We start from the raw sequence: 14,944 nt of genomic DNA on the forward strand, positions 1-14,944 counted from the left end.
CCGGCTGCTCTCCTCCCACCCCTTCTCCCGTCTTCCCTGTCAGGGCCGAGCCGAGCCGCGGTAGCTCAACGGCAGCGGCCGTCCCCGCCAGAGGGGCGGGCGAGGAAGCTCCCCCGCCGGGCGCGGCCGAGGTCGCTGAGCTCCGGCTCCAGCTCCAGGGCGAGGGCAGCGGCCGGGCGATGCCCGCGCGGAAACTCGGCGGGCGCTAGCGCTCGGCTGCGGGCGGGGTGGGCGCCGGGGAGTTCGGGGCTCGGCCGGGGAGCGCCGCTGCCGCCGCGGTGGAGGCGTCCTCGCTGTTCGGTGCACGATTGAGAGGAAAGGAGGTGTTGGGAGCGGTGGGGATCCGAGCCGCCCTGCCTCTTTCTTCGCCCGCGTGCGGCATCGAAGCGGTCTCCGCGTCTGCCCTGCGGTGCGCGGTGCGGGCTCCGGCCGGTGCGGGCGTGCGAGCGAGTGAGTGAGTGCGTGCGATTTTAGGGGGTGGGGGCTGTGGGTGAACCAGTTAGGAAGAATGACTCTGGAGTCCATCATGGCGTGCTGCCTGAGCGAGGAAGCCAAGGAAGCCCGGCGGATCAACGACGAGATCGAGCGGCAGCTGCGCCGCGACAAGCGGGACGCGCGCCGGGAGCTGAAGCTGCTGCTGCTGGGTGAGTGCGGCTTGGCGCCGGCAGGCCTGACCCGGCTTGGCGCGACGCGGGCCGTTCCCGGCTGCCTCCGGGGAGCGCACCGGGGTCCCCTCGGTCGGGCCTGGGGCGGCGGCGGGGCCGACCCGGCTCGCCCGGGCTCTCGCCTCCTCGGCCGCGGCCCTGCCAGAGAGCCGCCGGCCCTGCCCCCGTCGCCGCGGGGCGTGGGTGCCCGCCGCGGTAGGCTCGGTGCGGGAGGGAAGCGGCCTCCAACATGGAGCTGAGAGCGAGGGACGGGAGGGGCGGGAGTCGGGGTAATGGGGAGCACGGGGGGAGCTGCCCTGTGCGGCGCCGGGAACAGGCGTTCGTTTCGCGGCCGCTGGCTCGCTTGGCGCATTTTTGTTTGTTGTGATTTGTATTTAACGAGGTAAACTGGGATAAGGGGTTGTGCTGGGGTTGTAGAGCAACGTTACAAACGGAAAAGAAACCACGAAGGCTAGCGTGCAGGCGAGGAGATGGGAGCAACCTGAGGCGTGCCGAGGATGACAGGATCCTGTAGTACTTTTGGAGCCCACCCACCCGTCACGAAAGAAAATCCTTGGCGCTGTATGTCTCTCATTAGAACGGTAGCTGTTGTTTTGGAGCTCCAAGTATGCAGCTGCGATACTTATCTAGTAGGAATTTGGCTTCTGTTAAAATGAGCCTTTTAAATTAAAATGTGTTTATCCGCATCCTGTGTTCTGGCTGTGCAATCGCTGCCCGGGGCTCAAGATGTGCCCTCACCAGTGCCAGGAGTTCTGGGGGAGGGCTGCTCTCATGACCTGTACGTGCGGCAGGGAGCGGGACAGAGTTAGCCGGTGCTTCCCTGTGCAAGTGCCGTTTGCTGCTCTGTGAGATTCACTGTGTCCTCCCACACGGTGGAAGGTTTGGGGCTCCTCAAACTGACACGGACAGTGGTGGAGGTGGATATGACTGGCACTCACAGTAATGGCATTCTGTTTTCTTTCTGGGCTGGTTCTGCCTGGTGACTGTTGTGGCTGGTTGGGAATTCACAATAAGAATGAACTAGGCTAGATACCATCCATACAGTTGAACAAATGCAAGCTTAAGTATAATTACTGGGTGATGTACATTCACTACAGCAGAGGCAACTGGCATACCAGGCTTGTTAACTCAGGTCCAAACTTTTTAAGTGTTTCCATGCTTTTGTTGCAGTTTTTCTCCCAAGCTTTCAAAGCTGCGAAATGTACATTGAGTGACACCTGTTATCTGCCCAGAGAGCCCACTTACCCAATGCCACAGGATATTTGCTGACACAGGGCAGACAGGGAGCTCCCTGGGCAATAGTGGCTCACTGGGCTGCTTGCAGGAATGCTTTCTGCTGGTATAGGTATATTGTAGAACCACAGAATGGCTTAGGTTGGAAGGGACCTTAAAGCCCATCCAGTTAGAACTCTCTGCTGTGGGCAGGGCTGCCACCCACCAGCTCAGGTTGCCCAGGCTCCATCCAGCCTAGCCTTGAATACCTCCAGGGATGTGGCAGTCACAGCCTCTCTGGGCAGCCACTGTCAGTGCCTTGCCACGTCTAATCTAAATCTCCCCTTTTTTTTTAGTTTAAAGCTGTTCCCTTTTGTCCTGTCATTATCTGCCTGTGCAGAAAGTTGGCCTCCCTCCTGTTTATAAGCTCCCTTCAAGTACCGGAAGGCTGCAGTGATGTCTCTCTGAAGCATTCTCCAAGCTGAACAAGCCCAGCTCCCTCAGCCTTTCTTTGTAGAGGAGGTGGTGTAAGCCAGGTGTTCTGATGTGCCGGGAGAGATGTAAGCAAGAGGTGCCAGAGACTAGGAGGGGTGGGTTCGATGTTCCGCTGGGCAGCATCTCTGGCTGTCTTTGGGTAACAAAACTGGAACAGACATCATTACTGTGTGCACATATATTTTTTTTTTTTTTTGTGTGTGTGTGTGTCACGCTGTTGTGTTGGGCTGGAAGTGTGTGTGCCTCTGCAGCTGTGTGGATTAACACTTAATGATCTCATCTTGTGAAATGCAGATAGTGGTGAACCACTGTTGAAGTCGTGGCATTGGGTAGAGGTTCAAGCTTCAATTTATAAACAAATTTTGAGGAGAAGTTTTCTGAATAGTGGTTTATTTTAGGTGCATGACTGGACTCTTTCTAGTCACTCTCACCGCTTCCCCAGCATCAGCAGTGCCTGGCTGGTGAGAATGTGGTCTCTGTGTGAGTTATTCATAGGAGAGTGAGAGAGACGGAAATTTTATAAGTAGAAAATATTTATTAAAAGCTGTGAGACCGGCAGCATGACAGATGTCTGAAATTAAAGTTCTGTAATGAGACAGTAGAGCTCTTGCTAATTTAAAAATAAAAGGTGTCTTTCCCCCTCAAAACCAAAAGGACTAGCATGCTAATATTGCTTAATTTTGTTATATTTAAACATAAGCAAACTCTTATTTTTTCTAAAAGTTCCGACGTCTGGGTCCCTCTGTGTGGTGTGGAACTGAGAAGCCTAAGTGGGTTAAAGGCTTTTGAAAATGAGACTAAGGTGTATCCCCTGGCTCGAAGGAGAGAGCTAGCCCAGCTTACACTGAGCTGTGCTAATTGGCCACGCATGTTCTTCTTCACTTGCAATAAGCTTGTGCTAAAGCTATTAACCTAAAAGGCTTTAAGGCACAGATAAGCAAATCTGTGCTGGATTTTTGCTTCCACGCTTGAAAGTCAGATGTATGTACAATGTGAGGGGAAAAAAAGATAGCATTTTTGGATCAGAGGAGAAGTTCTGGGTTTTCTGGTGTTCTTCACACATTCTGCCCACTCACCCCTTCACCGCACTCCAGCTGTTGGCATTGCAGTGCTTCCCTGCAGAGTGAGTTAGTTTTTTCCTTTCTCTCCTGGCTGTGCAAGTTACCATTTCTGAGTGGCATGCACATACTGTGCCAGGTGTGCCCTGTGTATGTATTAATAATGATATCTTTTTTCTTTTTGTGGAGTCAGAGTTCAGTACGCTAAGTAATTTCTGGAACACTTTTACTGCATACTAAGATTATTTTTAAGTGTTAGTTTAAAAAATAAACCTCCTCTGCAATCAAACATTAAAATACGGCATCTGGGTGCTTTACTGTACATCTTTGCTTCATTTTTGGGACAGGTGGGAACAGGAAAAAGTGTTGAGTTTCTTGTTAGTTTTTTACTGTTGTAATTCTAAAGAGACAGAACTTGAAAAGTACACTGAAGAATGTTACAACAGCATCATAGTAGTTCTGCTAACAGAACTTGGCTGTAATATTTAAGGCACTTTGGAACAAAATCAGTCTTCCACTGAATTTGGTTTTAATCCCATGTATTTTTCAGATTCTTCTGGATTTCATTACTGCTGAATGCTTTGTACAACTGTATGATTGTTCTCCAGAGCTTTAAGTTGTTAATATCCATCCATTGTTTGCTGCTAGCTGTAAAAACACTTACATTAGTTTTATAAGTGGGAAGAAACGGGGTGTTTTAATGCGTTGTATTGGTATATGCCAGACAAGATGCAGAGCATTCTTCATGTTTGTGTTTTAAGTGTGCATTTACATACTTGAGCATACCTAAGCTCCATGTTTTCTGTGTATTGTTTTGACTGTCATCCATGGAAATTTTGCTGGGTCTCAGAAAGCAGCACCTGAGGCTAAATGATTGTAGCCATAAGCCTTCAGTTCTGGACATCCCTGACTGTGTGCTGCATTTGTTTACACTACATGCTGTTTTCTCAGAGCATTTTCTGAAATGTTTTTAAATGTCTAAAAAAGGTAATTCAACACTACCATATTAGCTGGCTATCCAGAAACCTCGGCCAGGTGAAGTGTTGGAGGGGCTGACAGCATATCTACTGTTTAATGTCCTATTTGCTGGCAGTGTTAAGTGCAAAACACATTTTTAAGAAGTGGTTGTCCCTTCTGTCCGAGATAACAGAGGTGCAGTGCTGAGAGCTGACTGATATTCATTGTCTGTGTGTTGGAAAGGAAGCAGGTAGAAGATAAGCCATGTGCCTTAGCATGGATGGCAGCTGGTCTGATGTGGAAAGGAGCTTCTGGGCACCTGGTGAATATCCAGTAAGCATGCAGGATATATATGTATTTGCTTTCCTAGGCCACTTTCAGCTGAATTAAAGAATCATGTGCTACTCAGTGAATTAGCAAGGGCTTCAACTTTCTTTAGATAACTCCAGGAGGAAGTGAGCCCATTAAGTCAACAATGAAGCACGCTGGTCTTATATAATCTTTTCCTCAGCTGGAGAAACAAGCAAGCTTCCTTATTTTTACTGTAGCTGAGCTGCTCTGTGTGGTTTAGTTGAGCAGGACAGGGTGGCAGTTTCTTAACAGATGTTGCAGTAAATCTCTGCTTGTGCATATATACTCAGATGTGTGTTTAGAAGTATGTGAAAATGAGAATTCTGTGAAGCCACACATAAATGAATTTCCTGTTTACATTATATACATCGACTAAATCTCAGAGGTCTGGTCACACTGTTTGACATGTTCTTTTTCCCTTTTTTCCTGAACATTTGTTGCAGATACTAAGCTGCTCAGAAACAGATTTCTGCTATGTGAAAATATGACTAGCCAACTAGAGCAAGTGACATAATAGAAATGTGAATATTTAACAGACATACTTTGTATGGCTGTAGATGTAAACCTTCTTACCATTGAGCTTGAGGACATAAATCTCAGACAGTAATTTTCCAATCACATTCATTCAAAATTCTTCGAAGAAAAAGGTCAGAGAATACACACAAGTGTAGTTTGAGGTGTTATTTTTATAAACCTCTGAAGTAATCAAAGACTTTTTGTTGTATCTGTTTCAGTGCTTTGCTCTTTGAAAGAGCATTGTACAGTAGAGAGGCTCAAGTACACCTTGAGTATGTCAAATTATGTCCTCCTGTGGTGAAGATATTAACTGTGTTTGAGAAAATGACACAAATGTACTCATTCTCTGTGTTTTTGGTAGGCTGTTTTGCAGCTACTTATCTCGATATCTTCAACAGCAAAACTGGAAAGACAGTGAACTGTGAGGTAGGTTCACACATTTGCTATTAACCTAGAACGCTGAATGTTATTAAGAATCAGTGAGGCAATGAGTTGAGATCAGTTTCAGGAGTGCACTTGTGACCAAGCATTCTGGAGAACTTTGGAGTCTCTTTTACAGTCCTGTCTTGTGTTTGGCTGCATCTTCTTTCCCTTGTACGGTCTGGAATCCTTGTGCAGGTAGGCAGTATACCCTTCTTACAGATGGGAGTCAAGTGATAACACATTTCATTCCTATTCTCAAAGGAAACAAGCACTGATATTGGGTAGTACATTCTGATTGACTACTTTCCATGCTCTGTTAAAGTATTAAAAAACAAAACAAAAAAAAGCTAGAACTGTAACCTAATTTGGCTACCTTGTATGTACTGGTCCATCCTCCCACTTGCACTGCGTACTTTGAAATTAGTTTGGTTAGGTACCACAGTACACATTTACAATAGTAAGGTGAGCAAGTACTGTATGTACACATCCTGACGTGTTGTAACTGAGTTGATAAGTACCTCTATTCAGTGTATCTTCTAATGCTATCCTGGATGCAAAACACCTTGATGTATTTTATGATATATAGTTGTGTATGCCTGTACATAAATATCATTTTTTATGTACACATATACGTATAAATATATAAAAGACATAATCTATTTTTTATTTGTATCTATTGTAGAGAGATTTTGTTTGCAGTGCTTTAAAAAGGTTTTTTGCTGCTGCTTTGGCTTTATTTTAGAAGTGATCTACACCCACTGAAACACATAAGAACTAACGTAGGGTTTTGATCGTCAGTGAATTTTATTCATAAGTCAGAGAGCCAAGAGACTCCAAATTTTTCTCTCACATTATAGAACTATATGAAATTAGTGCAGGAGTGAAAAGCATGTGCTGAGAAGAGAATCTCTGAAGAAAGTACATTTGGGTGTATGCTGCGATGTTAAAAAGTTATAATTCTGCTTTTTAGCTTCTTAACATTATTTTGCTGGTGTATAATGCCAATGCAGGTTTTATAAGGGAAAATATTTCTTTTGAAATGCTATGACAATCTGCAAAATTAATCCCAGGAAGGTGTAAAATAACTTGGTACAGTGGATGTGATTAATGATTATTAGCTTTGTTGCAGTAACAGAGAACTGTAAACACTGAACATTTTATTATCATTATTATTTTTTTGTGTGCTGAATGGTGTAACACTCAGGAAAGATCTGTTTTTGCTGTGTATGAACAGCTCTTACGGGTACAATTATGGAAGTATTTTCGCATTCGCTGCTTATTTGGTCTAATTACAAAATGTCTGACTGGCACGAACCACGAGCAGGAAAGCAGTATGAAACAGGGGGATCCTGAACATAGGAAACACTAGCAGGCCCTGTATGCAGTGTTTCTGGCATCAGAGTTGGAAGCATGAAGTAGGCTGTAAATATGGCTAAGCCCTTCTGAAGAAACTAGATGCATTAATGCCAGAATACACAAATCTAAAAGATACCACGGTTTTAGTAGTTTGAAAGTTACATAGGGAGTTCCAGGAAGATCCAAAATGTTTTTTGATCAAAATTGAAGATTAAATCTTGAGTGTTCTGGTTGCAAATTGTACCCCCAATAAGTAGTGTTAATATAGGGACTGAACTGAAGAGTTATTTTCTGAAGATGTTGTCTTTTGTGGGCTTGTGGAGGACAGATTGCATGGAATACTTAAACTGTTTAATTTGCGTGCTATGCTTAGTGTTCAGAGCTGGGTCTGGACTGCAGAGTTTTATCACAGAGCCCTTGTGTAGATGCAGTTGCCAGCAGAGAAGTGCTGTTATGCTGTTACTTTCTGTGTTTGAGAGGGTGGTGTGTGGCTGTGCCAGAGGAAGAAATGAAACACGTCAAACAAAGGTTCTGCCTTTCAGACAATCCACAGTGGTGGTTTGCCTCATCCTTCCCTGAAGGGGACGTGATGTGTAGTATGTATATAGCTTGAGTAAAGCAGCAGGACACCAGGAAGCTTCTGAAAAACTCACCCTCCTTGTGAGGAAGGTGAAAAAGATAGCAAAGGAAATACCACTGCTGCTTTTGTGCAGCTGATCTGTGGCCATGGTGTTTGAAAGATGGGTTGACCTGCCCTGCACTTGGGAGAAGTGGTTAGGAGTGGGTCTGAACAGTTTTGTATAGTGCCTGGGACTGGGCCTGATTTCATCTTAGAATAAACAGATGGGGTAAATGTTCACCCAAAGAACCATCCTCGTTGATTATGTATGCCTGTTGCTTTATGTTTTTGAAAATGAGGTGGTGGTTCTTGTCAAAATACTTCAGGATTCAATTCTAGCTATCAAAAATACATTGTCAGGGGATTTATTTGTCTTTGAAGAAAATAGTGAAAAGAACAGTTAGCATTTGAAATATATTTTATTTACCTTTTTAATTCTGAAATCTTCTACAAGAAGCCAATTCAGTTAGAACCTTAACTTTTCTAAAGCTAACTGAAAGTAGAGCTCTGATCTTGGTAATTGTCATCAAATGTTCATCAGAAGGTGTGTTTTTCCTGAATGTGCTTACCTGTCTTCAGGTTAAGTATTCTGTAGGCATTTGGTATGGTTGGACATGATAGATACCCGACCAGTTTCAGATTATTTCAGTGAACAAGAGTCAGGAGCTTAGAATTTACTATTTTAGTTATGATACAGCCATGAAATCAAGAAAATCATAGAATCACAGGGTTGGAAAGGACCTACAAGATCATCCAGTCCAACTGTCCTCCTATCACCATTGCTACCACAAGCACTACACCATACCTCGCAGCTCCTCATCCAGACACCTCTTGAACACTGCCAGGGACAGCGACCCCACCACCTCCCTGGGCAGCCATTCCAGTGCCTGACCTCTCCCTGGGAGAAAAAGTTTTTCTTAGGTTAGAAAAAGTTTTTTCTAACCTAAACCTCCTCCGGTACAACTTGCAGCCCTCAGGTCTTGTTTGTTACCTGGGAGAAGAGGCCAAATCCCTCTTCACCACAGCCTCCCTTCAGGAAGTTGTAGAGTGCAGTGAGGTCTCCCCTGAGCCTCCTCTTCTCCAGACTGAACAATCCCAGCTCCCTCACCTGCTCCTCATAAGACTTGTGCTCCAGACCCCTCACCAGTTTCGTTGCCCTTCTCTGCATACGTTCCAGGGCCTCGATGTCTTTTTTTGTAGTGAGGGGCATAAAGTCACTTTCTTACTTACAGATTAATGAACTGGTCTACCATGTAATAAAAATGTCTTAGATATGTTTTGCCATTCTCCATTAGAATAAATATTTTGGACTTGATAGTACTTAAATTTATGGCACAGAAAACTCATTACTGCATTGTCTTATTCATATGTCTGTCCCACTACCTGATCTGGTTGCTCAGTGGCTGCTGGTGTACTTCCTCATGGTTCTTCTCTAGTTCTATGCTCTACCAGCTCCAGATTCAAAACTAACAAGATAATCTTTGGTAAAAATCCTTACACCAGATGAGCACATTGATATAAGTTAAGGTAACTTGCTTTTCTTTCTTTGTTCTGTAAACCTGTCAATGGAGATTTTTTTAACTCTTAGTTTTTCTGTTAATGATAATGTTAATTATCTTGCTTAGCTCAGAGAATCTTCCAAAAGAAGGCCTAGGACTATTCTAGCCCATGCCTCTGGTTAAATGACAGTCATCTGGAAAGTCAAACAGTCTTTCTGTAGCAGCAATGGTTAACTTAGATGGAAGAAAAACTAAAATGTATATAAATAGGAAATGATGCCATAATTTCTGGTGATTTTGAGGAATTGATGGGCTTGAGAAACTTAGGATAAAGTACGAATTTTTTATTACTGTGATATTGGATTTACTGAGATGAAGTGTAGTACTTGTGTCTTAGCGAGACTATCCGTGTATGTGGCCAATTTGATTTTTCCCGTTTTGGTAAATGTCATTTAGATGGCACTGAAATCAGCATGTGGTTGATAGTGAAGACCTTTTGAAGGTGTTTAAAAAAAACAGGTTTCAGAAAAATTTTTTTTTTCAAAACCACTTTTGATGCAGGTGCAACTGGACTCAGTCTTTTAGGAGAGAAAAATAATGTGGATTTATACAGTACTTTTTACTTCTGCCTTTCCTGTTTTGTGTGTAAAAAAGGAAATAATAGTATCCTGGAAACTGAGATACTCTATAGTTGTGCTGTTGAAAAAGACCCATAAGCAAAACAAATGGAGTCTTTAAATAGCTTTGCTTAAACTTTCTTTTTCTCTTTTTTTTTTTTTTTTTTTTTTCATGCTTGCTTGTTAACAGATCGAGACACTTCAGAGAATTTTCAGACTGGCTGACGGTATTCTTGCTGTTTTGGTCTCTTCTGTCCTGAGGCTGCTTTTTCTTTTTTTTCTTTTCTTTTCTTTTTTTTTTTTTTTTTTTGCACCTGGCCGTCATTAAGGAAGAAGAGATCTTCTAATGCAGGCCACCAGATAGCTGTCAGACTGACTTCTTGAGCTTTGCAGACCTGGCCCATTGTTGAGAGAGATCAAAGTGTCTTTATCTCACTGCCGTTCTGTGTATCCTCCAAGTGGGACACTTAAGTGAACTCTCGTGGAGTTTCCATATGGGAAAAGCATTGGACATAATACCAAAAGAATTTCATGCAAATTTCCTATGACAAGCGCTTTTGATATGTAAAATATGTGTTTTTTTTATAACCCTTCGGGATGGGGAAACATCTATGGCAGCCCCAAAAAACTCAGGTTGTATTTTAGAATGTTTTAGTAATAATGAATATCCTGAAATTAAACATTTTATACTACTTTAGCACCTGATTTCTGGATATAATAGTAATTTTTTTCCCCTCTGAAACTGCGTCTAAACATACTATTTTTCTTAGTGAGAATGTAGAAAAGAAACTGAGATTTTTGATTTTTGTGCTTTTTCCTTTTGCTTTATTTATCTCAACGTTGAAATGATAAACTGAGGGAGATAATAAACATTTATTCTAATCTTTGAGAAGATGCATTTCACTTAAATGACTATTTCTCTTCACTTAGCTGATTTCATTAAAAGGCAGAGTGAGCAATGGAAGTAAATTTGTTTTTATCAACATTTATAATAGAGTATTTCCAGAAAATTGGACTGAAATTCATTGGAATTACTGAATTTGTGTATTGACCTATAGTTAGGCATGTTTGATCTAGTTTTGATGTTAGTATCAGTAACATTTTATTCTGAAAAATGTTTTGGCTTGTGATTGTCTTGATCTTGGCTGGTAATACAATCTCTGCTCATTGGAATCTAGAAACATTCTATGTCCAGAGTAATTTTTGTTCTCTTTGGGTTTATTTGCTTAACTCCATTTATTCTTGCTTCTTATCTATGAGACAAGATAATAATGAATTCTGAGTTTTGTTCTATACTGAGTTGTACTACAGAGTAACTCTACTATTAATTATTAAATTTAGCTAAGGTTAAGAACTAAACTTAGGACTATCTCTGAGGATTCTAGCCTTTGAACTGAAGCCAGATAAACACTGTGTACAGAATTTGCTAATAGCTTAATTGTGGCTGTTCTCCCCATGACAAATGCAAACCTCTGACATTTAACAGGAGATTTAATACGTATGCCATAAAGTTGTTTCTCTTAAAGAAACTTCAGACACAAGCATTCCCTGGATGATGATGTACTTGGGCTTGTGGTTTGCTTAAAATATACTACTATGTTAGTTTTGCTAGCGCAGTTTTCAGCTGGATATTCTTGCAAAAATAGGTGTGCTGAATCTTTTGATTTGTAGACTTCTTTGTGTACAGTTTCATGTAATAATGTCAGGAGTATAGTGTTAAAATTTTATATGCAATATTTTTTTTTTTTGTCTGGAGGGGGTTTCCATTAGTGTAAAGCCAGTAAAACAGGAGACATGAACTCTTTGTTGTTTAAAGAGGGAAAATATGGTGTTTATTTTTTTTTCCCCCACATGTACCCAAATACAATATATGTGAGTTATCAAGCTGGTAGGCTGTATTCTTATGTTTGAATAGCCTAAAGAAGAGGGTGGGAACATTGTGGCTATATTTTTGTAATGCGTTTGTTTTCTACTTTGGTTGTTTCTATCTCCAAGGAATGATGATATTTTCTGGAATAATCCATAGCTGGAGAAATGGGTCATCACCTTTCATGCCTGTGTGTTTTATTTGTCTTGTTTGCATGATACCAAGCTACATGGAATGCACTAATACCTTCCTGTTCCTTTACAGGGTTTTTTGTATGTGCAAAGAGAGCCAGAACTCTGGGGAGTGGCTAGAAATACAGCTATAAGCAAGATGTTTGTTTTCATTGACTTAATATAACTGGTTTCTGTTTTCTTAAACAATGTTTCAACCTACCAATCTAGACTGTAGTTTACATAAAGTGTTGTATTTTATGTAGCTTTTGGGTTTGCCTATGTGCTTGTTTTTTCCTTTGAATGATTGGTTGACTTTGGGGATGTAGTGGTATTTTTTGTTTTACTTTTGGAGCCAGAGTATAAATCTGTTCCACAAAACATTAGCAACAGTTAACCTATTTATTTATCGTGGAATGTATTGTCTGACTGTAGGTAAAACATTAGAAAACAAAAAAAGCCACTAAATAAGTCATGGTATAAATTCTTAATTTTCTTGAACCTTACACTTACTAACAACCTTAAGAACAAAAGGAAGATGTTATTAAAAGAAAACAAAAAAACAAAACAAAAAAAAAAAACCTGGAAAAGATAAGCACACAAAAAAGCCCTGTTCTTAGCTTGGCCTGTATGGCTGCAGCTCTGGGATATTAACGCTTAATCTGAACTGTAATTGTGGATTGGGTTTCCTAGTTCTTTGGTCATTAGCATCTCTTTTGATTCCTCATTAGCTCTTCACCATCAAGAATTAAACACTTGTGTGTGGTTGTTGCTTTTTTACCTTTTTTGTTTTTTTCTTCTTGTTAGTACAAATAGAGAAATAAATTTTTTTTTTCTGCTAGTTGAGATACTGCTGCTGAGATGTGCCTGAAGAATTCAACGGCCTTCCTAGCCATCGCATTAAAATAGTTGTTGTGGGGTGATAGTCTGCCATAATAGAAAAATTGTTCAAAATAATTACTTTACAGGGTTGATCCAGTCATCAGTTGACAACCTTGGATGTAACAGTATTCAGTGTATTCAGTATTCAACAGTATTCAGTATTCTATGTCTTTGCCCCATTTACTGGTTAATTACGTCTGCATCATAACCTTTCCTTAATTTACCAATCCCCTGCTGCTATGTCACATAGTTTTTGATTTTATTCTATTTCACAGTTTAAAAATCTTTCTTATACTGATGTAGTATTGCTGAGATCTTCCTTGTAAGAGAACTATGAAAGAACTTTTGTGTGTGTGATTTAATACTTACTGTTTAAAGAACTCTAATTCATTTAATGCATGCTGTGTTCGGTTGTTGTATGACACCAAGTTACTGAGCAGATACTTAGTTCCTCTACTTTGTACTCCAAACTATTGAAGCTCAGTATGCAGTCTCTCCTGACCCTCCTCTTCATTTATAATTTCTTTTTCTTTAGTGATATTTCAAAAATTACAAGGCAGGGTGACTTCCTTGATACTTATGAGATACCTGAGGTATCTAGATCTGCTGAGTAACAATGTTCTAACATTACTGAGTCCTCTGCCTTATTTGTCTTCAGTGGGTACAGTGGAGATGCTTTCATTGACATTGTAATGTTTCCCACAAGTGATTTTTTCCCTAAAGCAGAAGCAAATATTTGCTAATGATGCATGGATTTTCCTCTGGTCATACTAAGTGTTGTATTATAATTTAGTGAGGAATCAGTGCTGTTTTAAGTGCTTTATGATATAGAAATATGGGGTCTCATGTGGAACATTAGAGTTCTTGATTTACTATTTCTCCTGGAAGTTTTTGAAATTTTCTATGCTCTTGGCTTACTTATTCCAATTTTCTATTTTTACCTCCTCTCCTATCAAGACTGCTTTCATTATTTTTTTCTTGTTCTGTGGAATTTGGGTTGTCTGGCTATTCAATAAAATGTTCTGAGATGACTTTCAGTTGCATTTTATGTCTAAATCCAGCTTTCACTTGTAACTCAGTTGGTTTTCACTGAAGCAGCTCTTGTGAAAAAACATGCGTGTCACGTACCAACACTACTGGTTTTGGATTTCTTTTGTTTACATAACATAATGGAATTGAGCAGTGATCATGAGCTCTGAGTGCTACTCTTAATTGTCGCTGATGCCACAGCTTCTGTTTTTTGACAAGTATTTCTGTGTGGTGCTTTTCTTTTCTATTAAAGTGTAACTTGTAAATTAAATACCAAGGTTATTCTTTTTTAGAGTGAAATGGAAAATGTTTAAGTTTGGTATCAGGGTATTAAATGTGGGTTTTTAGATGTTTACAGTTTGCAGGATACACATCAATTTGTTTCATGGCAAATGGGAAGTGTCATCAGTAGCTACTCAGTGGTGACTCAGCAGGTGTTCAACTTCGGTATCATCATCTGTGTTACATACAGCAGAGCATGTCCCTTGTATTATTCACACCCAAATAGTTATTTGTTGCAGATACCTTTGCCTACACAGTGGGGTATCTGCAGGCTTCTCCTTTGTTCTTTTGGCTTTGGCTCATACACCTCAATCACATTATAGGATTGAATGCCAGCTCCTTTGTGTAAGGGGCAGCACTTGGTGAATGCTTGGCAACAGCTGCTTAGCTTTATTGTAAAATTTGTGTACAGCTTCAGATTGCACCTTGAGACAGATTGACTGCAGAGCTCTGTATAAAGGTTCTGCATCTCCTGTAAAGGGATGGTGCCTCCTTCAGAACTGCATGATTGTTGTTATCCTTATGGCAGTATATGAATGTGCCAGGACTTAGCTGAAGTTGGAAAGCTGGTATGTGTATGGGATACCTTCTTTCACTTATCACAGTCTTACCTTCAGCCTTTAATGGAGAAAACAATCTCACTGAAAAGAGAATTTGAGGGTGATGGGGCTAGTACTTGTGAGAGTAAGTTCTCTTGTGTGCCTGTGGAGACCAGCAGGTTTTGCAAAATTTTCAAACATAGGCTAACACAGCTGGAGCATGTTGGAGTTTGGCTCTTCTTCTCCAGTGCTGACTCATATGTAGCCTGAGTTCCTCTACCCCTGGAAAAATGTTTTCTTCATCTAGTAAAAATCTTAGGCCTCTGCTCATTCTGTCAGGTGAATAGTGAGTTTAAGATTAGGCTTTCTGTTACAAGAGAAGCATGGACATCTTGGTGAGAGTCCAG

General features: G+C 41.2%; 1 protein-coding gene across 1 annotated transcript in view; it reads left to right on the plus strand.

The window, feature by feature from the left end:
- Window positions 1–231: 231 nt before the first annotated feature.
- Window positions 232–14,944, plus strand: part of LOC128089400 (guanine nucleotide-binding protein G(q) subunit alpha) — a 113,136-nt gene continuing 98,423 nt past the window's right edge. Inside the window, exon 1 of the mRNA XM_052700781.1 lies at window positions 232–644. Within this exon, the coding sequence (XP_052556741.1) occupies window positions 509–644 (136 nt within the window). The 5' untranslated portion in view covers window positions 232–508. The remainder of the gene's footprint in view (window positions 645–14,944) is intronic.

This window comes from Tympanuchus pallidicinctus, unplaced genomic scaffold (genome assembly GCF_026119805.1).
Source record: "Tympanuchus pallidicinctus isolate F22 unplaced genomic scaffold, pur_lepc_1.0 scaffold4, whole genome shotgun sequence".
NCBI lineage: Eukaryota > Metazoa > Chordata > Aves > Galliformes > Phasianidae > Tympanuchus > Tympanuchus pallidicinctus.